At 38.6% G+C, this 25,888-nt stretch overlaps 1 protein-coding gene across 1 annotated transcript in view; it reads left to right on the forward strand.

Annotated features, from left to right (window-relative positions):
• The window catches only part of CADPS2 (calcium dependent secretion activator 2), a 420,173-nt gene that overhangs the window by 185,949 nt on the left and 208,336 nt on the right, over positions 1–25,888 (forward strand). The window contains exons 7-9 of the mRNA XM_042782532.1: positions 3,306–3,372; positions 23,196–23,304; positions 25,326–25,526. Coding sequence (XP_042638466.1) covers positions 3,306–3,372; positions 23,196–23,304; positions 25,326–25,526 — 377 coding nt within the window. The remainder of the gene's footprint in view (positions 1–3,305; positions 3,373–23,195; positions 23,305–25,325; positions 25,527–25,888) is intronic.

Here is a 25,888-nt window from a genome sequence, read left to right on the forward strand (position 1 = left end):
GGCTGATGTGAGAGTTTTAGGAGGGTAGAGAGAATTACATTTTTTCCCTACATTTACGACTTAATATATAGCGTTTTTAAAATTTTCTTTTAGACAGACAATCTTTTGGCGAATGTTCATTTTTTTCTTATATGGACATGATGGATGCTTTTATGACCTATATCTTTCTAGGTACATTTGGGTCAATTGTCATTTCTTTACATATATTTGGTTGAATTCTTTCTTACAGTGCAACAGCCCAAAATGCCTCCAAGGACCAAAATTCTAATTCTTACCTTGATTCCAACCCAGTATTATCTTTTACTCTCATTCTTATAATGTCTCCCACCAATCCTTACACACACACACACACACACACGAGGGCCCACACAGCCCTCTGCTTTTTCTGTCTTTAGGAAAACCCTACATTGCCGCTGAAACTGGTTGAGCCATCATTTTGAATGATGTTCCTGCTAACAGTATTATTCCTTACGCAGGACATTTCAGTGTCAGCAGGTCTTACACCAGACTTGTTCGTGATGTTAATGGTTTGCCTATCACTGCTCACTTTCACTTGCATGTGACCCAGTTGCCCAGCAGCCTGTCAAGTGAGACACTTTGAAGGAGCTGAGAAGCAGGTTGTGGTCACAGGCAAAGGTTATCCCAAATGTCCTCTGTGACTCTGAGGCAGCTCTTTGGTTTGTATCTTGATTGCATACTTTTGTAGAGGGCATCCGTCCTGTCCACAGTCCACAGCTCCTGAGGTCATTGCTGTTAACCCTGCAACAGGAGCTTGGATGTGTGCATTTCAAGGCAGGGAAATGGCACAGGAACAACAGAGCACAGCTAAACACCTATCACTACATCTTCAGAAAGAGAAATATTAAAGGCCAGAGCAAAGGTGGGGTAAAGGGTTTTCAGGAGACCTTGAGAGGAAAGAGTGAACACGTGAGAACAGTAGCAGTCGATACCTCTGCCCACCATTAAATGAATTTGCCATTACATCCACAAGTTCAGGCAACATAGTATCATCAGGGCACAATAGACATTACCCAAATACTTGAGCTAGCTGATGATTCTGAAAAAAATACATATAATTGATTGGGACAGTTTTGGTTATGCTTTCCAATGCAAAGGCTAGTTGTTTTTATTTTAATATTTACCAATCCTTCTCATAGAAGAACTTTTTGTCTACCACCTCAGTGGCAACACATAAACATAGAATTTTGAACATTTCAGAATTTATTGCATATAATGTTTTGTTGTTGTTGTTGTTATGTGCCGTCGAGTCGGCCCCGACTCATAGCGACCCCTCCTTGGGTTTCCGAGGCAGTATCACTACGGAAGTAGGATTGCCCAACCTTCCTTCCGAGGAGTGGCTGGTGGGTTTGAACCGCCAGCCGTCTGGTTAGCAGGCAAGTGTCTTAGCCACTATGCTACCAGAGCTCCCATATAATGTTTTACAAATTGCAAATTATTAAGTATATGTGTATAGCTTTTAATCTCACTCTTTTCATGTAACGTTATACACAGAGATCATTTCTATATCATCTGTTTTATGCCATTTTCATGGCAGCATAGTATTTCTTTCCATGGATATGCCAGCATTTATTCAAAGAGTTCTACTGTTGGACATTTCAGTGGTTACTAGCTGTTCAAATAAAAATACAAATTACACTCTTCTGAGTTTCCATATGTGATACACATCTTATGTATCTTATGTGTATCACGTATGTGATACACATCTCTCTGCTTTTTTACCTTAAAATAAAGTACAAGGTGAAAAGAAGGGACTATTTCTATGTACTGCCAAGGTATCCCATCAAAAGGAGGTCTCTGTTAGTCTCCCAACCATAGTGAATAAGATGCTCAGTCATTTTGCTACTCCTTAACCAATATTCTATATTACTTTGTTTGAAGTATATTTCATCTTTGCTTTGCAAAAGAAAATTACATTAATAAGACTGAAACGAGGAGCTCTGATGGCATAGTGCCTAAGGCATTTGACTGCTAACCAGAGGGCTGGCAGTTCCAACCCACCAGCCACTCCTCAGAAGGAAGACTGAAAAATCTATATCCGTAGAGATACTGCCTTGGAAACCTAGGAGAGGTCACTTTGAATCAAAATCGACTCAATGACAATGAGTTGGGTTTTTTGTTTGTTTGTTTGTTTGTTTTAAAAAAAGACCAAAACTAAGAATTCTAGCTAAGCTTTTAGTTTGAAGAACTGTAAGAGAAAGTCTTCGGAGACTATAAGCCCATAAGTAAACTGTCTTTAATGGTCTTTTTATCACTCAGAATGGTCTGTAAATTAGGTTAGTGTGAATAACCTATACATTGTTAGACCTGTGCTTTAGAAAACTGATAACTTAAAATAGTGAAAAATGTTACTTTAACTTTAAAGTAGGTGTTCATTCCTTGTATTTTACACTTTTCACAATGTGTTCCACGGTAGGAAGATGCGCATGTGTATGGTTTTGTGGCATGATTTTTAGAACAGCTCTCCACAATTAACTCACACTTGATTAACTTTTAATTTCTTATTTCTCCTCTCTGGTACTTAAGCCTATCATCTATATATTCAGTAAGAATAAAAGTTATGTTCTCAAATAATCGACTACTGTAATTATTTCAATTCCGGTTACTAATAGCAATGCATAGTTAAACAGAAACCTTTAATGAAATGATGCTAAATTATACAATACCGTCCTCATTATTATCTGAATTTCAGAGTTAGAAGAGTTTGCAGTGAGATGCTTCTACAAGTCAAGTAAATCCCAAAATGACAAGGCTGTCAGAGCCCTTAGAAACCAGAAAATCGAATCCTTTCACTTGATAGTTGAAGAAGTAGAAAATGAGACTAGGGCAGTCACCCTCAGGGTCACCCCGTTGGACAGCGACCCTTCACCCAAGGTTCCCGACGCCACAGCCTGCTGCTTCTCAAGCCACGCTAGCCTGCCCCAGTCACCCCGGAACTGAAGCATTTTAGTGCTCTGCCCTCCTTTCATAGCCTTTGCCTCTCCTAAGAAGTGTGTGTGAGAATGACATTCCCACTGGTTCTTTGATTATCCTTTCTAACTCCAACTTCGCTCAATTTGTGGTAAGAACTGACAAATTGATAAGCCACATAAATCAATTCCCTTTCAAGAACCTGGAATAAGCTCAGTCATTTTGTAACCCAGAAGCTGTGTGTTGCCTCCAGATTCCAAACGAACTAAACTTTGCCTTAATAGGCTAGTCTCAAAAATAGATACTATGGAAGAAATAGGATGGCTCAGAATCCCAGCAGTATTCAAGTAAAATGTTCCATATATTTTTCTTGCCAGATATTTGTATGCCCTTGGACAGAAGGTTTGGAAAAGATGGAAAAAACGTTATTTTGTCCTTGTTCAGGTGAGTGAGTTTTATTTGTTTGTTTGTTTATTTCTTGCTACATAATCACTCTAAAGCAAGGATTCACAAATGCTTGGGTCTCAGTACCCCTTATGCTCTTAAAACTTATTGAGGACCTCAAAATCCTTTGTTTATGTGGATTGCATCATTATTTAATGTATTAGAAATTAAAACTGAGAATTTAAAAATATATATATTTAATTCATTTAAAGTTTAGCCATCTATCATTGCTGGGTAAAATTACTTTATTTATGTTCCATTATGGCATGAAAACTTCATGAAAAGTAAATAATACAATGAGAAATTATTTTGCCTACATAGCAAATATCCAGCCTAATATTTTTTCCTGCCTAAAAAGTAACTTTGTCCGATATGATTGCAACCAACATTTGATCCACTAGTTAATAAGCGATATATATAAGTGTGTGTGTATAAAATATTTATGTGAGTGTGTTGTGTCTTGACTAGAAACAAATACATGTGAATTCATTTGCCAATTATTTGATGGTGAGCCCAAGGCTACATCAAGTAAGGGCCCCCGGTTTGGATTTCCAGGTGATACTCCAACACCACACCTGTAAGTCATCTTCAGTGGTGCAAGAACTTAAAAATATTCACTAAGCACTTTGAGCCCAGATCTTTCTAAACATTTTCATTATATTCCCATCTTTTATGGATGTCTCTCCCACATCTGACTTGGCAACAGTTTCTGTTAGTGACTTGAGTTACTGAGTCTTTCCAAAACATTCAATTGATTTTTCATATGTATGACCACTTCTTCAGTCTTGTTCATGTGTTTGTATGGAATCTCATTTAGTTCCATGATTACAGTAACTAATGTGATTAGCATGAACTGGTTTGGGACTCTTGAAACCATAGATTTTAAGTGGTAGAAACATGTATGAGAGCACATCAAATGTTCAACATGTCACACACACATTAGTCATAATGTTTAAAAGAATGAATGGAGCATATTAACCTGGAGACCTGGTTAAGTGATAGTGAGCTAAAAAGGCGTCAATAGATTATTTTAACGTGAAAATTAGACTTTAGTAGGCCAATCTTGAGGGACCAAAGGATCAACTCATGCTGTTGGCTGGCAAGGATCAAGATATTCCCTTTTCTTTTACCTTATTTTCTGGCATAGGATTACAGCATCACAAGCTATTGAACCAACTTTTATTGTCATTTATTGTACTTTTATTGTCGTTCCATAAGAAAGTTTAGAGATGAAAGAAGGAGTTGGATACTTTGATATTGTGTTTGCTTTGTCTTTTGGGCAGATCAGCCATGTTTTGGGGTGAATATATGTTTGCCCAATAACAATAATGTGTTCATTTAGCATTTGAAAAGGTAAAATCCAATTTAAAACAAAGTATGTAAATCCATACACTCCATATTTGAAATTTAGGAAACATACTGCCAAACTATGATGAATTCAGATTTATTCTGAGATACCATACTTAAAATTTGAAATCATGTTGAAGCATTCTGTCTTTACTTACGTATCCACATATCCATCTAACACACACACGGTGTTCCATTCCTAAGCATATTGAGACATCATGCCAGTGCTCTACTTCTTGAAGTTTTTGAATCTTCCTTTCAATTCCAAATGTAATAGGAAGACAAATTGAATGCATACACTTCAAATTCAAGATGGATGTGTATGGAGATTCAACAAGAATGACCCATTGGGAGGAACTGGGTAGTTTGTATTAGTATTTTGAAGACAGCTCTCATTCTCTCTGCACGCAGCTTGTCGGTCCATACCTGCAGGCTGCATTACTGAAAGGTGAAGGAGTCGTTTTTCATAGGGAGGACAGTGTACCCCTGCTGGGTCTGCTGCTGCCATCTGCAGACTAGTGCTCTGGTGATAATGTGAATCTCCTCACCACTTGTGAGTGTGTATTATACGCGTGATAGAGCTGGAGATGTAGCCATCAGCCCCAGAGTTTGTGCTCATGGAAATTGATTGCCACAGCTGCAAAGGCGTTGTTCAAAGTGAACACTGGAGGAGCTGCTGAGGTGAAAAGACTTTGCAAAGACTCCATGTAAACATTACAATCAGAGTCAAAAACCGAAAAGTGGATTCTTCATCAGTGATGCTTCACTTCTAAGTCAGAGTAGTTTGGGCTTCTGTTTAAACGGCTGGCCCAGTACTGCGCAGTGTTGTGTTCTGCTGGGCACAGGGTCACTGTGCGTTCGAAACGACTCAGTGGTACCTAATAACAACAACACCTGTTTAAATTCTGAAGCTAGTATGGTTATAGTGTTCAATAGATCCTCGTGTTCTCTAAGAGCTGAGTATACATATATATTCATACATATGTATATATACATGTATATTATGCTCTTAGAGAACATGAGGATCTATTGAACACTATATATGTATCTGGGAGCTCCGGTGGCATAGTGCCTAAGGCATTTGACTGCTAACCAGAAGGCTGACGGTTCAAACCCACCAGCCACTCCTCAGAAGGAAGGTTGGGCAATCTACTTCCTTAGTGATACTGCCTTGGCAACCCAAGGAGGGGTCGCTATGAGTCAGATCTGACTTGATGGCAGTGAGTTTGGTTTTTGGATATATGTATGTGTGTGAGTGTGTGAGTGTGTGTGTGTGTGTGCAGCTAAATTTTGATTCATATCAGATAGAATAGTGATTTTGAAGAATATGCTTCAAATCTTACTAAAATGAAATTATATCTGTTCACATATCATTTTTCTTGTGCTTGTTCAATGTTTAATATCAGACCTTAAGGATATTGTTGTTGCAAACTGTTTATTACAACTTTAATATATTTTATTTCTTTATAATGAAACCATTAAATAGCTTTAAAACTCTCTATATTTTTATTCCACCAAACTAAATTATTTCTGAATGCTGAATTTCATTAGCAGTCATTCACATAGCCACATGCTCATAGGTATTATATATTCTGAAGTATAGCCAGAAATTCATGACACACTCATCTATTATTGTAATAATTATTGCTATATTACTTTTAAGATTTTAATTTATTTACTCTTCACAATAAGGCTGTGAGGATAGGTATTGTTGTTATCTCACTGTACAGATGGAAAAACCGATGTACAGAGGGGTTCTGTGGCTTACCCAGGATTAGGGTTGTTGTTGTTGTTGTTATGTGCCGTTGAGTCGGACCCGACTCATGACGACCCCTCTTTGGGTTTCCAAGGCACTATCACTACGGAAGTAGATTGCCCAACCTTCCTTCCAAGGAGTGGTTGGTGGGGTTTGAACTGCCAGCCTTCTGGTTAGCAGTCAAGTGCCTTGCACACTGTACTACCAGGCAGTGAGCTCTTACTTCCTTTGCCATATTGCTATGATTATTGCTATGATTAACTTGATAAGCATAACTACAGTTGCTCCGAAGACAAACAGATACAGGACTAATCACTGCAGATCATTAATATCATGAGGTACAAACCAGTGTTAGTACATTAAAGAAATGGCCAGCAAGTCATGCCACAGTGTTGTCTCGGAGGTCACTTACTGCGTGACATTGCTGGGAACTGAAGTAGACTTCTGTGTTGTTTTGGCCCTGTATCAAAGTGTTCCCTGCTTGTTGTGGATGTGTCATAATCATGACTTGAAGTTGCTGCAAACAACAGCAGGCTATCAAGACATAATGTTAATTAAATATCAGCTGAGTTGGCACAGGATGTAAACAGTCAGCCATGCCACGATGTGAACCAGACCCACTGCACACACGTGAGAGGCAACTGTTACCCACTGCACACGTGCGAGAGGCAACTGTTAGTGAGAGACCATCAGGATCTGCTTTCAACTTAAAGAAATAGTGCCTCCAGCCTATTGATTTCAGAAATATCCCAAATACATGGGGATCCCCTGAGCTAGGATACTCTCGCTTATTATGGTTACCTTCAGCCAGAATGGACTTGTCAGTAACTAGTGGGATGTCCCTCTGTAGGAATTCCAGACGGTCTGCTCTCTTCATTTTCCCCGTGGCTGGTGTATTCTGCTTACGCATTTAGGTATCAGTTCAGGTCTCACCTTCTCAGATGGCCCTTTTCTGTCCATCTGACCTAAACTGCCCTCCAACTAATTCCCTGTCACATTATCCAGTTTTATATGTTTCAGACACTTATTTCTAATTAAAATTATCTTGTTTGTTTATATACTTACTCTTTTTATTATCTCTTGACCTGTTCTATCATGTATGCTCCATAAAATAAAGGATCTGTTTTATAATCTATTGTTTTCATGAAGGCCTAAACACTACATGAAGTGGAAGTGGAAACTGAGTAACTATTTCTTGAATAAATGAATATATGCAAATCACTCTGAACATTGTTATAAAAAGACTCTCTTTTCTTTCTCTGCTTTTCACATTGATTGGTAAATATCTTTTTTTGTGCCACTCAGTCAAGACAGTAAATATATATTCCCCTCAAATTTATCATGATCTTGAAATATAGTCACTTTCCTTGAGTAAATTAATGTCTGAGTTTTTCTTCTTCTTTATTATTTTTCTTCAGATAACTCAAGTAGCACCTTTGGCCTCCGCCAAGAACATTTGCAGTCAAGAATTTATTTTAAACCTTAATCTTAGATGGTGGCAGTCATTAAGCTGCCAGCTGTTGCCATGATCCCTACAGAAGGAATACAGCATACAAACCCGAATGCTGTAGTTGGGAAGAACTCATAGTGAGCATTTACATGTATGGACTCCGACAGGTGTTGAACAGGTTGACAATTGAGAGCAAAATGGGAGGTTTCCCATACCAAATGCAGACGCCTCATGGGACCACAGCAACTTACGTTAAGGTGCCCTGTCAACAGCAATGACAGCCAAAACCTCATTTACACAATACACAGGTTAAAGTTGGATTATGTCCCCCAGTTCTCAGCGAATGTATTTTTATGGAGTTATTAAAAGTAGATTGGATTACAGATACTGAATATTTACCATTGCTATGTCTTTCCCCAAAGAGATTTTCATTTGCAATATAGTAAATTATTGAAGCTTTGTTCAGTATTACAAAAGCAGGCTTGTAAGTGAAAGCAAATACTAGGCTGAAGAATGGAGACTAGGTCATCCCATCTGTTTCTTTCTAATCCCAGTCCCAAGAATCTGGTACGTGGTGATGTGGCAGAGTAGAGTCTGCAAGATGCCTCAAGCTGGGAGCACAGGGAGCAGGGTGAGACCCTGGTCCCCACAGCTAGTCTCTCAGCAGCATGTTTTCATTATAGTGCCGGCCGATGTTGACAGTTCTCTCATAGTGCACCTTCTCCAGGTTACCCTGATGTGGAGACTGGCTGACAAGCCTGTAGCTATGAGATGTTAGCTCTCTTCGGGAGGATTTACCTCAAGAAAGTGATTTAGCATGACAAGGAATGGTTTAAAGGAAGAACTCCAGTGGGTACTGGAGGCATCAAAAGAAGAATGAAAATGTGGCATCATTTTGTGGAAATAAAAGCAGGAGTCAGTAAATCAGAAGGAGAGTGAGTTAGTTGCTTCTAGAGGCAATGTAGGCCAGAAGCCAAATTTCACTTTTTCAGTTGTCACCTGGGTCAGATTTCCGGATTGTCAGTGGCAGCTTTCTTAGTCGTTGGTATTTTGTTACTCCTCCATCTGTAGTGTTCGTTACGGCTCCAGGCCCAATTATCTACAACAGATTCTGTGTCTATTGGATGATGTTTAATATATTAAAATAATATTTTTTAAATTACGAAATAAAGTTAAAAGTTGTTTTTAGTAGGTTATCATTGAGATGGCCATGACTCTGGAAATTGGAGGATTGTTCTAAAGCTTGTTGTTGTTGTTGTTTTTAAAGTACCTTTAAAGACTCATTAAAGGTGCTTAAAGTTGTCTATATTCAGCACGTTATGAAATAATATCATTTAAAGCTAGCTAGAAATACAGTGCTTAAAAATAAAGCATAAAATAGCAGCTTAATCTGTACTTCAAATTGTATAAAGAAAAAAGTAACATTAAGCAGATAACAAAGTATGTGAAAAAACAAGTAGCCTTTTGACAGCCAATTTTTAAGGCTAGATGTTAAAAGACAAGTAAATTTTTAGCGTTTTAGGTGGGTTACAGATATCAAGCTTGGATCCTTTTAACACACGACAGCATGAGCGTATCAGTCATTCAGATGAAAATAGTTTGGAGATAAATCTATTGCTTGTTTTTAAGAGCAATACATTTAAAAATGTTTATTGAACTATACTTCCAAGATAATAATGTTCATTAGAAACGGAGATATTCCTGCTTTTCCTTCTCTTCTTCAGCTCTTTATTCATTAATATATTCACACAACAGTCATCTTCAGCCTCTTAGTTTGCCAGTAACACACTGTGAAGGAAACAGCCCATGAGAGTGTGGGCCCAGAGAGAGACAGGGGGAAGAGCGAGCAGCAGGTGAGCCTGGGAGAAAGGAGACAGGGACCTCAAGGGCCTCGCCTCCATCGCCCTTCTCCAGCAGAACTTGATCCTTGCAAAGTGAGGATCATCCTTCAGAGTCATCTGGATCCTTCTGTTATTCTTTTAAAAGTCTACAAAATAAATTTTTATAAAAATTCCCTATAACCAATAAGAAATACTCAGATTTTTATATTGAAGTATAATTGCAGTTTGGAAGGAAGAAGAGGCAATCTACTTCCGTAGTGATACTGCCTCGGAAACCCAAGGAGGGGTCGCTATGAGTCGGGTCTGACTCGATGGCACATAACAATAACAACATGCAATAATTGCCATTATCATTAGCAAATCACTGATACAAATACATAAATATATGATAGATATTGATGAATAATTATTAAACAGAAAAAAGTTAAATTTTATTAGAAATAAATGACTTATATAGGGCTTCCCCTCCAAATATATCCGTGACTGAGTATTATTTTCCTGAGAATTACAAGGGGTTCACATTAATTCTCTTTTGTTTGTGCCATTTCTAAGGGTAGAAACATAGGGGAACCTGGTTTACATAACTAAGTACATGGTAGCACAGGTTTTCCCACAGCAGTCTCTCTGTTTCTCAGACTGTTTTTCAAAGTCCTGAGTTGATGCTCCAAACACATAGAAATTCATCCAAAAAATATTATTTTTAATATTCTTTCAGTTTGCAGCTAAACAGCTTCTTCTACAATTTTGTTAAAAGCAGAAAATGTGAAAACCATTTCAAAATAATTTGTTTTGCCTCTGAGTTTGGAGAACCAAACACTATACCCAGAAGAATTTCCATCTTGGTCCATCTGAATCACACGTAAATGCCAATGACAAAAAGTAATGTGGATCCAAGATTGTTCATTTCTCTCCACACTCTAGTGTGAGAGTTGAGAGGTGGGTGAGTCGTGGTGGAAGAATGTTGTTGTTATATGCCGTCAGTTGACCCCTACTCATAGCGACCCCTCCTTGGGTTTCCGAGGTGATACCCCTACATGGATTGCCCAACCTTCCTTCCGAGGAGTGGCTGGTGGATTTGAACCACCAGGCTGGTGGTTAGTAGTCAAGGCTTCTGGTTAGTAGTCAAGTGCCTTAGGCACTATGCTACCAGAGCTCCTGGTAGAAGAATAGGGGTAGTCAAAGAGAACTTCCTGTCGTTTGACAAATATCAGACCGTGAAAGATCATTATTTGTTCAGGAAAGGGGGAAAAGACAACAAACTGATGTGGAGACCTGGAAGAGATTCTGTAACACTGAAATAAAGTACAGGTACTTTATGTTTGTTAATAATGTGAAAGAAGACACAGACCCTATTGAACAGCTTGCAAAAGTGAGGTAGGGATTTGGCTCTGATTAAAAGAAGGAAGTAAAACTTTAACAACAACAAAAAGATATCCACTAAAGTACAGAATGAACACTGCCTAAAATGAAATCAGTATTGTAGAAGACAGAACAGAGAAGCTCTAGAAATCTAAAATAATAATAAAAAAAAAAAAAAACCTCTGATCATATGGCAGATATTAAGGGAAGAAACCAAATATGTGATACTTGAAAAACTCTGCTTTTCTGAGTGAGAAGAGGAAAAGGCAGATAAACAGAGCAGAAGTTACAGTGGATAATATAAGAAACATTTTCTGCTATTAAAAAGAAGTTAGCCTGCAGATAAGTAGACTTCCTACATTTCAGGAAAATTTAGTAAGAAGTGATCCATATCCAAGCATGTCTTCCAAGTGAGTTTCTCCATTGGCAAAATGTATGTTGCCTCAGACATCTCCTTAGCACTGATTGACTGAAGTCAAGATAGTTATATCTACAATGGATTGATGGGGATTTATGAGACTAAGGCATTTATTATTTGGAAGTTCCTCATTAAAAAAAAACACTGTGAAGATATTCTTACTGTAAAGACATTGTATAAGGGTTAAGAAAATGTACATACAGTTCACCTTCTTGAAAATATTTAAAAGTACACTCCCACTATATGAGAGATGAGTGAGTAGAATCTTAGAAATATGAACAAATTAAAGAGAACAATGATAACAAATAAAAATATAGTTAAATCTATTTCACTGTATAGTAAATATCATGATTCAAATAACCAAAAAAACCAAACTCACTGCCATCAAGTTGATTTTGACTCATAGCAACCTCTCCTTGGGTTTCCGAGGTGGTATCTCTACAGAAGTAAATTGCCCAGTCTTCCTTCCAAGGAGTGGCTGGTGGGTTTGAATCACCAGCCCTGTGGTTAGCAGTTAAATGCTTTAGGCACTATGCCACCTCATGGGTTATACACTGTATGAAATGATTAATTATAACATAAGAATCCTAAACTCCAGGTTTTTCCACGATAATGAATGTAGCTATAAAAGCAGGCTGTATTCTTTAACTTACTTAAAAAAAGAAAAAAAAAAACAACTCACTGCTATCAAGTTGGAGCTGACTCATAGCTACCCCCTCCTTGGGTTTCCAAGGTGGTATCACCATGGAAGTAGATTGCTCAGTCTTCCTTTCAAGGAGTGACTGGTGGCAAAAATTATTCTTTAACAATTAGAAAAATATGAAATCAACTCTGTAGAATTAAAAATCGATGCCAAGAAAACTTCTTGTAACAGAAGATACCAGTTGCTGTGCAGTCAGTTTGGACTCGTGGAAATGCTGCGTGTGTCAGAGGCAAACTGTGCCACAGAGAGATTTCAATGGCCAAGGTTTAGGAGGTAGATTCTCAGGCCTTTCTCCAAGGCATCTCTGCGTAGACTCAGACCTCCACCCTTTTGGTTGCAACTGGATCTTTTAAGCTTTTCCATTTCACTGTCTAAGGGACTCTAATAGAAGATAGAAGGCAAAAGTGGGGGGTGGGCAGTTATTTGTATAAATGATTTTAATGACCTTATAACACCAGATTCCTAGAATGAGATAAAAATCAAAATCCATATATCTGACAGTTTTGAGAGATGTGCTAAAACCAAAGACAAATAAATACAAAGAAAAAACAGGAATGACAATATTAATTTTACACCAAGTAAAATTACAAGAAAAAATATAAATACATTAAAGAACCATATTTTCATATTGATTAAAGATAACATCAACAATGACTATAAAACAAATTTTGCTGATTTGTTGGATAGGTGCCAAGGAGAAGAGAAATAATAAAGGGATAATGCCTCAAATTCCTTTTTATTTGATTTACTTTTCTCTTTCTCCCTCACCCTTAGTAGTTTTTGATTATAGATGATATCTTTAATTTTCCAAAAATTAAAGAGGTGATTGGCTTGTTATTTGAGTACAGTTGAAAAGTTTCAGAATGAGAATATAAAATAATTGTCATATTGGAAAGAACACTCAACTGGAGTTAGGAGCCTTGTACTACGGCCTCAGGATGACCATTTTCTCCTGAGGGACTGTGGGAAATTCATTTTCCTGACCCAATGATGCTGGAGTTGCCTCCTGATCTCAAAGCCTCAGACACCTGTCTCCTAACACCAGTGTGTGTCAGAGACACACCTCATTATCATTTTAACGATGCTCTGCTCTTGGTTTAACCACTCATGATTTAGTGAAACTGGGGCCCTCTAGGGCTCTGGTAGCATAGTGGTTAAAGCATCACACTGTTAACCAAAAGGTTGCCAGTTCAAACCCACCAAATGCTCTGCAGGAGAAAGATGAAGCAGTCTCCTTCCATAAAGATTTACAGCCTCAGAAACCCTATTGGGCAGTTCTACTCTGTCCTATAGGGTCACTGAAAGTTGAAATCAACTCGGTGGCAGTGATTTTGGATTTTTTTTTTTTCCTCCAAAATCCTCTAGATAGCATATTATCCAGTTTTCAAATGTATTCTCTAAAATCCTTACCACAGAATCAAAATCCCTAATTCTTTCTGATGTAACAGTGGTTTTATTCAGTTAATCAATTTTTATGGATTAAGTGAAAGCCTCATAGAATATTAAGAAAACATTATAAGAAAGAAAACCTGTGTTGTGGAGAAAGCCAAATCCATGTTTACGATTATATAACATGTATTTGACGTATGTGGAAATTGAACTTAAAATCAAATTTTTCCTTCCATTATATTCCATTATAATTCCAAAAATGCTTACCATTGTTTATGCTCAGTTTTCAGTTGGCAATGTCTTCCAGTATTTTCACTTTACCTTTTTCTCTAAGTGGTGATATTAAAAATACAGAAAGATTTTACCACTTACATAAATTAAATCATTTTTACAAGTATTTCTTTTGGGCATTCCTACTTCCGTAGTGATACTGCCTCGGAAACCCAAGGAGGGGTCGCTGTGAGTTGGGGCCGACTCAATGGCAAACAACAACAACAACAACAAAGTGCTTTGGTGGTATACTGGTTAAGGCATTTGGCTGCTAACCAAAGGTCAGTTGTTCAAACCCACCAGCTGCTCCATGAGAGGAAGATGAGGCAGTCTACTTCTGTGAAGATTTCCAGACTTGGAAACCCAATGGGGGTCGCTATGAGTCAGAATCGACTCAATGGCAGTGACTTGTATTTTTCTTTATTTAAGAATCACCTCCTAGAAAGAGAGAGGTACATGGGAGGTACAGACAACAAAGATGAACCCTTTTGCACATACAGTACTACGTCGTCAGTGAAGGCAAACATGGGTATATGGGTGGATAGATGGGTAGACAGGCTGAATGATTAGGTATGTCTATGAAGTGGGGAGTGTACCCAAGAACATGTATAGGATTTGCAGATAGTGGTCCTATAAGTTTATTTGTATGAGCTGAATTCCCAGGTGTATAGTAGAGCTGATACCGGGCAAGGTTGTAGTCACTTCTTGGTCACAGCCAGCTACCCAGAGGGACCTAGTTGGACCTGTGGGTTCAGGACCATAGTTGCAGTGGACATCAAGCTCAAATGGCATAACATACTACACAAAACATTGTTCCACCTCCTACTGTGGAGAGTAGCGACTGGGATCTTAAAAGCTAGCAAGCTGCCATCTAGATGCAATGACGGGTCTCTCCTCATCCAGAGCAAAGAAGAATGAAGAAAACCAAAGATTCATGGAAACAATTAGTCCTAGCAACTGGCACACCATGCGATCCGCAGCCTACACAACTATGAGACCAGAAGAACTAGATGGTTCCTGGCTACCACTGTCAACCACTTGGAGTGGGATCTGTGTAGGAGATCCTGGATAGAGAGGGAGAACAATGTGGAACAAAACTCAAAGTCATTTGGAAAAAAAGGGGGGGATGGGGGACCAGGTTTGCTGGTCTGATAGAGCCTGGTGGAACCACTGAGTCTATGGCCCCTAGCTGCCCTTGAGGTTTGGAATTGAACCCACACCTGTGGCTTCCAGCCAAACAAAAGATAGGCATATGAGTTGAGCATTTACCTGAGGTAGATATACCCCTTGGAGAGAACAATCATGGAAGAAAGAAGGGCTGTTTATGCACAGGGAGACAGCTCAGAGGGAAGGAGTGCATGGAGAGATGAGCACAGGGAAGAGGTAACTGTGGGGAGGAAGTGGGAGGGGAACTGTTGCATTATGGTAAATTGTAGTCAATGTCATAAGACAAAGTGTATGTGAACTGCTGTGTGGAAAGTGAATTTGCTCTGTAAATTTTCACCCAAATCACAATTAAAAAAAAAAAAAAAAAAGATTTACCACCTTAGAAACGTCCCCCCCACACACAAAAAAAGAATCACCTCCTAATTAGTATTTCCTGAGTGTTTTTTTGACATGGTGTTTCATTGTATTTTTTCTGAATTTCCGTTTGGATGACTTCCTCATGACTCCGGTCCATTGCAGATACGTGTCTGTTGGAAATGGTAAGACCTGGTTCCTCCATGGTTCTTACAATTGTGCCCATCACACAGGCAGTGCTTAGACAAGCTGGTTGGTTGAGGGAATGAATTTGACCTTATACGTATTCTTTTCTAAGCATTTTAAGTGAGTATGTAAAATAGAAAAAGCAAGTATGTTTGTTATGGCAAGTAGAGAAAGATGGATTTAAGAACAAAAGTTGGGTTACTTGGGCTGCTAAACTATTAGTGTTATTACCTTTTTAACAAGATAAGTATGTACTTTGTACTTTTTAAAGTAGCATATTTTGAAGTATAGCAGAATAACAAATTTATTGAATTAAAATAAATTGTATTCCATGGAGAAGTAAAGAGGCAGGGATAGTATGCCTGACACCAGTTTAACGTGTTTTATGGAGAAACTAAGTCAAAAACAAAGAAACAAGAAGCAAGGAGATGTAGTTGCAAGATGATAGGGACAAATTTGCATAGATCTTGGAAGAAGGGGTAAGTTTTATTGAATTGAGAAACAGCTAGAAAATGGAGTTTTAAAGATGAAGGTGACATTTTACTGCTTGAAAGTCAAGTGAAGAAATAAATAAAAGTGGGTGAGTCCTGCTGGTTAGTTTGTCCCGAGTACCTAGCACAGTGGTAGCTATATATTCCACCTGGTACTTGGTGGGGATTTTTGTAAGCCACACAGGGAAGGTAGACCTTCCTGTGCTCTTCATCTCTCTCCCAGCAGATTCCAGATCGTTTGTGCAGTGATGTGTTCAGAGACTTTCCTTCAGCCGGGGTTTTCAGACTCTTCCAGATGAAAGTAGGAGATGTGAAACTTCTGAACTGTTTGTTCTACATATTTTCTGTCTTATTAATAATCGATCCCCAAAGCATTCCTCTGTCATAGTTCCCTGGTGTCTAATATTCTGTTTTAATTATCTGTAAGATAAATTTGGTGTGTGCATTTGCTGTTCCATACTAACCTCATCAATCACAGAATGTTGCTCCAGAATGTAATGAAAAGGACATTCCTGGGGTTTCATATGTACAGAAGTTAGAACTATTATTTGTTGTTGTTGTTGTTATGTGCCGTTGAGTCGGCCCCGACTCATAGTGACCCCTCTTTGGGCTTCTGAGGCAGTATCACTACGGAAGTAGATTTGCCAACCTTCCTTCCGAGGAGTGGCTGGTGGGTTTGAACCGCCAGCCTGCTGGATAGCAGTCAAGTGCCTTAGGCACTATGCTACCAGAGGTCCTGGAACTATTATTTAGAAACTCTGTAAAGCAAAATTAAAATCGAAAGGTTGGCAAAGGGATTTAGATTGGTAGTCTCAGCTAGTCTTAAAGAATTCTCATTCAGCAAACACCTAGAAATCCTGGAGAAAGCATATGACATAACCTTTTAAAGGTATCACTGAGCTGCAAAAAGAAGGAAAAATCTCAAGGGTCATAAGCAGCCAGAATGAAGCTTGTAGGTGCCTTGTAGGTGCTTGGGGTTGAGGAAGGGGCAACAGGGGGTGTTGACACTGATATTTAGGAACTTGGATTTCATTGTTCACTCAGAGAAAGAAAACATGCCCTTGGGCATTCTCCAAGTGGGTATTTGCCAAAGACATCTTCTCATCTAGAACTTCAAAGTTGAATCTCCATAAAGGGGTGAACTAAAAAAAAGATCTGCCCTTAGATTAGTAAGCTTTGTTTGTGCTTAGGCACTGTATGTAGAGAAAAAGTGATCCCCGGAAATATTGAACTGTAACCTGTACTAACAGAATGTTGAAATTCTAATTTACTTTATCCCAATGTCAGGGAAATACCCAACTTAAGAAATGACCAAAAAATTGTTCCTATGTTGGTGATATCCCTGGGGCATGTGGCATTTAAAAAAAAAAAAAAAGTAGAGAGACGAGCCCTTTACCCCTTCACCTAAATTTTAAAGGATTTCCACAGATTAGACTGTGCTGAAATGAGTTCACAATCTAAAATTACAAAACAATAAGCCAATTTGTTTATATTCCCAAGAATTTCAGTAATAGAACTATCACATAATGTAAACTATAGTTGTATTTAAGCCAATGAAGTATATAAGCTAAATCAAAAATATAAGCAAACAAGACACTGAAAAAATAAGCAGTTTTGAAGAAGGGTAAAATAGAACTACTAGAAATAAAATACAGTCACTGAAATTAGAATCTTCACAGCCAAGTGATACAGTAGGCTAAGTGTATCTGAAGAGAAAATTAATTGATGGTAATGCATGAGTTATAATCTGAAGAATTTATTTCAAATTCAGCATGGAGAGATGAAGAAATAAAAATGTAAAAGAGTGTTATGGATTGAATTGTGTCCCAAAAAAATAGGTGTATAAATCCTTATTACTGTACCTGTGGTAGGAGCTCTAGTGATGCTATGGTGAGAGCATCGGGCTGCTAACCGAAAGGTCAGCACTTTGAACTCACCAGCTGCTTCTTGGGAGAAAGATGAAGCAGTCTGCTTCCAAAAAGATTTGTAGTCTTGGAAACCCTGTGAGGAGGCAGTTCTGCACTGTCCTGCGGGGTTGCTATGAGTCAGAATTGACTCATAGCAGTGGGCTTTTTTGTTTGTTTGTTTGTTACCTGTGGTTATAATCCCTTTTGAGAATGGATTTTCTTTGTTATGTTAAGAGGCCGTATCAGTGTAGGATGTGTTTTAAGCCAGTCACCCTTGACATATAAAAAGAACAGACTAATTGTAGAGAAGCAAACAGAAATGGGGGGAGACAGGTACCATACCACATGAAGATCACCAAGAAACTAGAAATAAAAGCTGAAGAGACCCAAGTCCTTCCTTTAAAGAAGGCAGAGAGAGAGAGAGAGAGAAAGAGCCTTCCCCTAGAGCCAACACCTTGAACTCAAGAGTTCTAACCTCCCGAACTGTGTTTGTTAAAATCACCCACTTGTAGTATTTCTGTTATAGTAGCGCTAGGTAACTAAGGTTAAAAGATAGGAAGGAGAGAATTTAAAAGCTCAAGATATTTCTAATAGAATGCCAAAAAAGACATAGTAAAGGTAAAATGGGACCAACGCAATATTTGAAAAGATAATGACTGGCAGGATTCTAATGTGCATAGTCCATTTATATAATTTTTAAGCAGGTAAAAATACTTAATGATTAACTTATGTATTAAAAATTTTAAATATGCACGGAAATAATAAATGCACAATTCAACATGGAGGTTACTTCTGGGGAGAGAGGAAAAGAAATGAGTTTGGGTAGGTGTACATAGGCATCGATTCTATCTATCCTTAAAAAAAAAAACTATGTATTTGTTGTTGTTATGTGCCATTGAGTCGGACCTGACTCATAGTGACCTCTCCTTGGGTTGCCAAGGCAGTATCACTAAGGAAGTAGATTGCCCAACCTTCCTTGTGAGGAGTGGCTGGTGGGTTTGAACCACCAGCCTTCTGGTTAGCAGTCAAATGCCTTAGGCACTACTAACTTTCCTTCTGAGGAGTGGCTGGTGGGTTTGAACCGCTAGCTTTCTGATTAGCAGTCAAATGCCTTACGCACTATGCCACCATAACTCCTATATAATCATAAATCACCAAATAATCCAAAATCTTTAATCTTTCTCTCTTAGGCATAACTTAGGCTTCAACATGAGAGCTTTGCTCTTTAATGCTTTAAAGATAATGTAGTGCTATCTTTAAAAAATTATGAAATACGTAAAAAATAAAGTAGAATAAAATACTAACATGTGTATACCTACTACCTAGCTTTTTCAAATCATAACATATATATATATACACTTTATTTTTTTAAAAAAATTTCATAAGTTTTTAAAAATATTTCATAACTTATATATACACACACACTTTATTTTTTAAAAAAATATTTGAAACCCACCAGCCACTCCTCAGAAGGAAGGTTGTTGGGCAATCTACTTCCCTAGGGATACCACCTTGGAAACCCAAGGAGGGGTCACTATGAGTTAGAGACAGCAGTGAGTTTGGTTTTTGGTTTGGTGGGGTAGTGGTTAAGGCATTTGGCTGCTAACCAAAAGGTCAATGATTTGAACCCACCAGCTGCTCTGAAGAAGAAAGATGAGGCAGTCTGCTTCAGTAAAAATTTACAGCCATGAAAACCCAATGGGATCACTGTGAGTCAGAATCAACTAGATGGCAGTAAGTTTGGTTTTGTTTTGGAACCCAAGCCATGGTATTTTCAATTGCTTCATATGCTTGTGAAATCTGAACTATGTATGAGTGTGGAAGACCAAAGAAGAATTGATTTGTGATTTTGGTGAAAAATACTGAAAATACCATGGACTGCCAGAAGAACAAACACATCTGTCCTAGAAGAAGTGCAGCCAGAATGGTCCTTAGAAGCAAGAATGACCAGACTTCATTTCACTTACTTTGGTCATGTTGTCAGAAGGGACAAGTCCCTGGAGAAGGATATCATGCTTGGTAAAGTAAAGAGTCAGCAAAAAAAATGGAAGACCCTCAACAAGGTGGATTGACACAGTGACCACAACAATGGGCTCAAGCAATGGCAGGGGTCATGAGGATGGCACAGGACCAGACAGTGTTTCAGTGTGTTATACGTAGGGAACTGTGAGTCAGTGAAGACTGGACTGACCTAACCAGCCACTCCTCGGAAGGAAGGCTGGGCAATCTACTTCCATAGTCATACCGCCTCAGAATCCCAAGGAGGGGTCGCTGTGAGTCAGGGCTGACTCGTCGGCACATAACAACAACAATGGTAAATAGTGGATTTCCTGTTAAGAGAGCTAATAGAAATGTAGGCTTCCCTGGGTGTTGCAGATGGTTAACATGTTTAGCTGCTAACTGAAAGGCTGTCAGTTCAAGTCCACAGAAGCTCCTTGGAAGAAATTCCTGGCTCTTTCTGAAAAATCAACCACTGAAAACTCTATGAAGCAGAGTTCTGCTCTGACATATGTAGAGTCACTGTGACTCAGTGGCACACAGACAGTTTGCACTTGGCTACAAACCTTAAGTTTGGTGGTTCAGATCCATCCAGCAGCACCAAAGAAGGACCTGACAATCTGCTTTCATAAGATTGTTGTTGTTAGATGCCCTCAAGCCAACTTCAAGTCAGAGCAACCTCATGTGACAGAGTAGACCTGCCCTAAGGTTTTATGAGCAGTAATCATTATGGAAGTGGATCCAAAAAAAAAAAACTCACTGCTGTCGAGTTGGGTTGGGTCAAACTCATAGCGACCCCTCCTTGGGATTTCAAGGTGGTATCTGTAGGGAAGTAGATTGCCCAGTCTTCATTCCCAGGAGTGGCTGGTGGGTATGCACCACAAGCCTTCTGGTTAGCAGTCAAGTGCCTTAGGCACTACACTACCAGAGCTCCTGGAAGCCATCCAGGACTTTCTTATCTTAAACGTAATTAAATTTGAATTGTCAAAACAGAAAACGTTTAGAGACATCATCTGTAACCCCACCCCCAAGTCAGGGATTCCTTTTTTTTTTTTTTTTTTTTGCTTATTTGTAACTGTGACCTCTGGTGGCATAGTGCCTAAGGCATTTGACTGCTAACCAGAAGGCTGGCAGTTCAAACTCACCAGACACTCCTTGGAAGGAAGGTTGGGCAATCTACATCCATAGTGATACTGCCATGGAAACCCAAGGAGGGGGTCACTATCGACTCGATGGCAGTGCATGCACGTTTTCAACTGAGTTCCCTAAATGAGAGGAAACCAAGAAAGATGAGGGGGTCAAGTAACAAAGTATGTATTTTGAGGCAGTCTTTATGGACCCATCCATACCTAGCAGTGGTAGATGGGTTGGAAGAAGTGCTTTCTTTCCTTCTAAACGACTGTTTTGAGTAGTTAGTAGGTCATTACTGAAAGATGCCTGAGTGCGAGAATCAGCAGATGAAAAGGGATCCACAATGACTACATGTGTTGAGCCTCCAGCAGGATCCGGAAGTTGGTGTGCACTTCAGTAGACGCCAACATGGTGATCATCACAAAGATCTGTGGGTTATACTTTGCACAAGAGCAGAGCCAGCTCCTCCCATCTCAGGAGGGTAGCATGTGTTTCTTCATTTGAAATGTAACAATAGCTATCTCTACACTTACACACGCCATTCTCCCCAACATCTTTTCTGATTTGGAGCACGAAGAATTGATATGAAAAGAGATGGTAAAATAAAAGACAGAGAAGGCCATTTTATGCCCATTTCTTAGTATGTCTTCTGGGTCTTCCTGATTGATTTCTATGTTTGATGTAATCTGGATATGAGTCCTTGGTTGAATGTGTGCCTTGCAAATACCTTCTCTCAATCTGTGGTTTGCCTTTTTACTTTCTACACAGTGTCCTTTAATGAAAGGAAAGGCTTCATAATATCCATTGTATAATTTTTTTCTTTTGTAATTAGCTGTTTGTGTCTTCTTTAAGAAATCTTGTTTATTAAAAGGTGTCCTTATATTTCCTTAGTTCCATCTCATTTTTAAGAAAGAAAAAGGGAAATATAATTCACATTAGCTAAACTGTTTTCCATGCAACCCTGTGTTCTAAGATATTTTGCAATTTATTTGTTAACCTACCAAACATCCTTCTCCTACTGGAAAGGACATCTCCCTCTTTCTGTTTTGAGGGAACTTCTGAAAGGCTGCCTGTCATAGCCTTCAGTGGAGCTCTTGACCCAACTGGGCTTCTGGTATTCTTGCCCGTTGGCCACATCGATTGGCCCAGATATGGCCTTATGACCCCCACTGAGACAAGGGAGGTAACTGTGGAGCTGTTGGCAGCTCTGGTTCTAGCCCAGTGAAACCTGAACACAAAAAATGAAGCCAGTTCCAAAAGACATGCAATATTGAAAGGCAGAGCACATTTTGGCAATGTAAGTCATTGGTTACCTAACCCAGACTCCACCTTTACACTTCCTGTGGGTGTTGTTATGTGGGACAATAAATTTCCAACTTTTATCGAAATGTTTTTTCACTTTGGATAAAAGTCTCAAAATAAGTATGTTTTAAAATAAAGTTTCATGATTATGTAAGTTTGTGAATGCTCTAACTAAACCAAACCAAAGTCACTGCCGTCAAGTTGATTCTGACTCATAGAGATCCCCATTGGGTTTCCAAAGCTGTGAATCTTTACGGAAGTAGATATTGCTCCATCTTCCTTCCGCAAAGCGGCTGGAAGGTTTGAACCGCTGACCTTCTGATTAGCAGCCAAATGCCTTACCCACTATGCCACTAGAGCTCCCTCATACAGATTAGCATATTAAAGGCCATAAGTAATCCAGCAATGAAAGAAGCCAATTTATCTTTCTTTGACCTAATGATTTTTAACATGAATACTTTTTTATGGTGCTTTTATTAGTATCTCATGGAATCTTGGCCACTGGATAATTGATTTGGGAAATGCTGGGTTATGGGCAACAATGGCCTTGCTGTAAGCTGACAGATGAAAGGTGCTTTAATTTCTGAGCAACATTTTGAAAAATGCTAAAGTGTAATAATTTATATCAAATTGTATGTTTATATGTGTGTGTGTGTGTGTGTGTGTGTGTGTGTATGGTAAAACAGCCTTCTGATACACAAAAAGCTAGATTGATAGTGATGTCACCAACTACATTTTTTTCCCCAAAAAACAGGTTAGCCAGTACACGTTTGCTATGTGCAGTTATAGAGAAAAAAAGTCCGAACCACAGGAATTAATGCAGCTTGAAGGTTACACTGTGGATTATACAGATCCCCACCCAGGTAATTGTGAGTTGGAGAACCATCCCCGCCCTGCATGTATGTGATTCTTAAAAACATCCTGTATCTATTTTACATGTCAGACTCCACTCAAAGAGTGTAAAGAGTGCATATTTCACTTATATACCTGGACAAGACTTTATGAGATTCAAGTTACGTCTTTTCATGGGCTGTTTAATTTTAGCCATAACATCATTTCTGTTATCTTAATATCAGGATGCAGTACATGTGAGTTACTGTAATAGAAAAGTTACATGAGTAATGTCAGCAGTGCTTATAGATACTTCTTCACTGAGAAACAGAGAAACAGGGAGAGAAATGACAAATGAATTGTTATATTACACTGAGGAACTCTGATGACACAACAGTTAAGCACTTGTCTGCTAACTGAAAGTTGCCCGGTTTGAACCCAGTGTCTCTGCAGAAGAAAGACTGGTAATCTTCTCCCATAAAGTCTTCAGCCCAGCAAATTCTTTGGGGCACATGGAGTCACGGGGAGCCACTGGGTGTTGAGATTGACTCAACTACACTCAGTAGCAACAACAACAAATTTTCTTTCCCAGTAGTATATTCTTATACTTCTTTCCCTCCCATGTTAATGTGGGACATTGTACTAGATACTTAGTATCCAAAACAGTCAGTGAATGAATGGATCAATGAATAATGGACATTAATGAAATTGATATAGAGAGACAGAAGCACATCAGAAGAAAGGGTTGGAATCTACTTATGAAAAATCAGCCGTTGAAAACCCTGTGGAACACAGTTCTTTTCTGACACACATGGGGTGGCTCCGAGTTGGAGTCAAATCAATGACATCTACACCCACTGCGCACCAGCTGTCTCATTATCTGACATTTCACATTGACAGCAATAGTAAAACTCTAGTATCTGACCTTTTATGCATTAACTATATACGTCTGTGACAAACACGCAGGTGTGTAACAAACACCAAGGCATGAGGTGAAAGTAACACTGGCTGTGATGGTTAAGGTTATGTATCAGTTTGGCTGGGCCATGATTCTCAGTGGTTTGGCTTTTATGTAATCATGTAATTTGGCAGTTGTATAAGATAAGTTATCCTCCATTTTGTGATCTGATGTGGTCATCCTCCATTTTTACATAATGTCAATTTTCACATAACAACCTGGTGTTTGGAGCCTAACCATGTCAATAAGTAAGGAGTAGGTGTAGTTTTTACATACCCACTTGGAATGCTAACCTGAAGAAGTCCAAAAATGCTAAGTGCTAGTAAAATGAACCCTGAGAACACTTAAGCTATGCTAATATGAGTATAAATTGGTACAATTATTTTGCAAAACAGCTTAGTATTATCTCCTGAAGTCTGCATGCTTTTGTAATTGGTATTTTCTTTAAATTTCCTATTTTGTTTTTCTTCATGTATAGAATTAAGAATTAGTGTTTTTTGTTGTTTGACATGTATCCATCAACCTTGCAATATTTAGTTGTTAAAACCTACTCATTTATCTCTGAAAGAAAAAAATAGAGGAAGATTAGGAAATAGAAATCTATGAGCACGCTAACTAATGTGGTCACTTCAAATGCAAAATTTTATCTTCTCTATGAAAAAAATTTGGACAAGATACAGTACTCATATGTACCATACAACAAAAGGTACTATTTTTGTCTTACCTATGTTTTTTTCTGCTGCACTCTGTCATATGTTTGTTTCTTCTGCGTGTAGAATGGGAAATGTGCCTTCCGTGGACTGAAATAGCAGGCTGTGATAGGCATTTCTGTGGAGTGTGTTCCTATGCCTGGCTGAATGCAACTGTGACATTTCCCTGAGTTATTTTTAATTTCCAAAGTGATGTGAAAGCTTAAACCTTTTTGTTACTGTTTCCCTTCCAATCTTGGGTTATGGATTTGATTCTCAACTGAAGATAATGTAAAGCATTGAGCTGCTAATATCAGCTCCATTCTACCTTACGAAGCCAGTTAGTGAATGAGATTCAAGTGTGCTGATGCTGTGTGTTTTTAATGATGTTTCTCTTCTTCCACAGGCCTTCAGGGTGGTCGGATGTTCTTTAATGCCGTGAAAGAAGGAGACACTGTGCTATTTGCCAGTGATGATGAGCAGGATAGGATATTATGGGTTCAAGCCATGTACAGGGCCACAGGTCAATCATACAAACCCATTCCTGCAATTCAAACCCAGAAGCTGAATCCCAAAGGAGGAACTATCCATGCAGATGCTCAGCTTTGTAAGTTTTGTTAAAAAATAATTTGATTATCAATTAATATGCCTTAATGAGATATAAAATTATCTGAGGCAAATTTGTTCAGTATTATAGTTTACATCATTAATTGATTCCTAATTGAATAAAAATAGTTCATATTAATACACAGAGTCAGTTACTTCGTTTTTTCACACGAATCTAGAGTGAATGGTGCCCATGGTTGGCAATCATAAATTTGTTAAGTATTGGGTATCTCGAAGAATCTCAAGAGCGTATAAGAGAGGCAGGGCAAGATGGCGGACTAGGCAGAAGGATTGCACAGACCCTCTTCAACAAAGAAAAGGGAAACCAATTAACACAGACACAGAAGATAATCTTGGACCCCT

Source organism: Orycteropus afer, unplaced genomic scaffold (genome assembly GCF_000298275.1).
Source record: "Orycteropus afer afer isolate SDZICR_OR568_19922 unplaced genomic scaffold, OryAfe1.0 scaffold00359, whole genome shotgun sequence".
Taxonomy (NCBI): Eukaryota; Metazoa; Chordata; class Mammalia; order Tubulidentata; family Orycteropodidae; genus Orycteropus; species Orycteropus afer.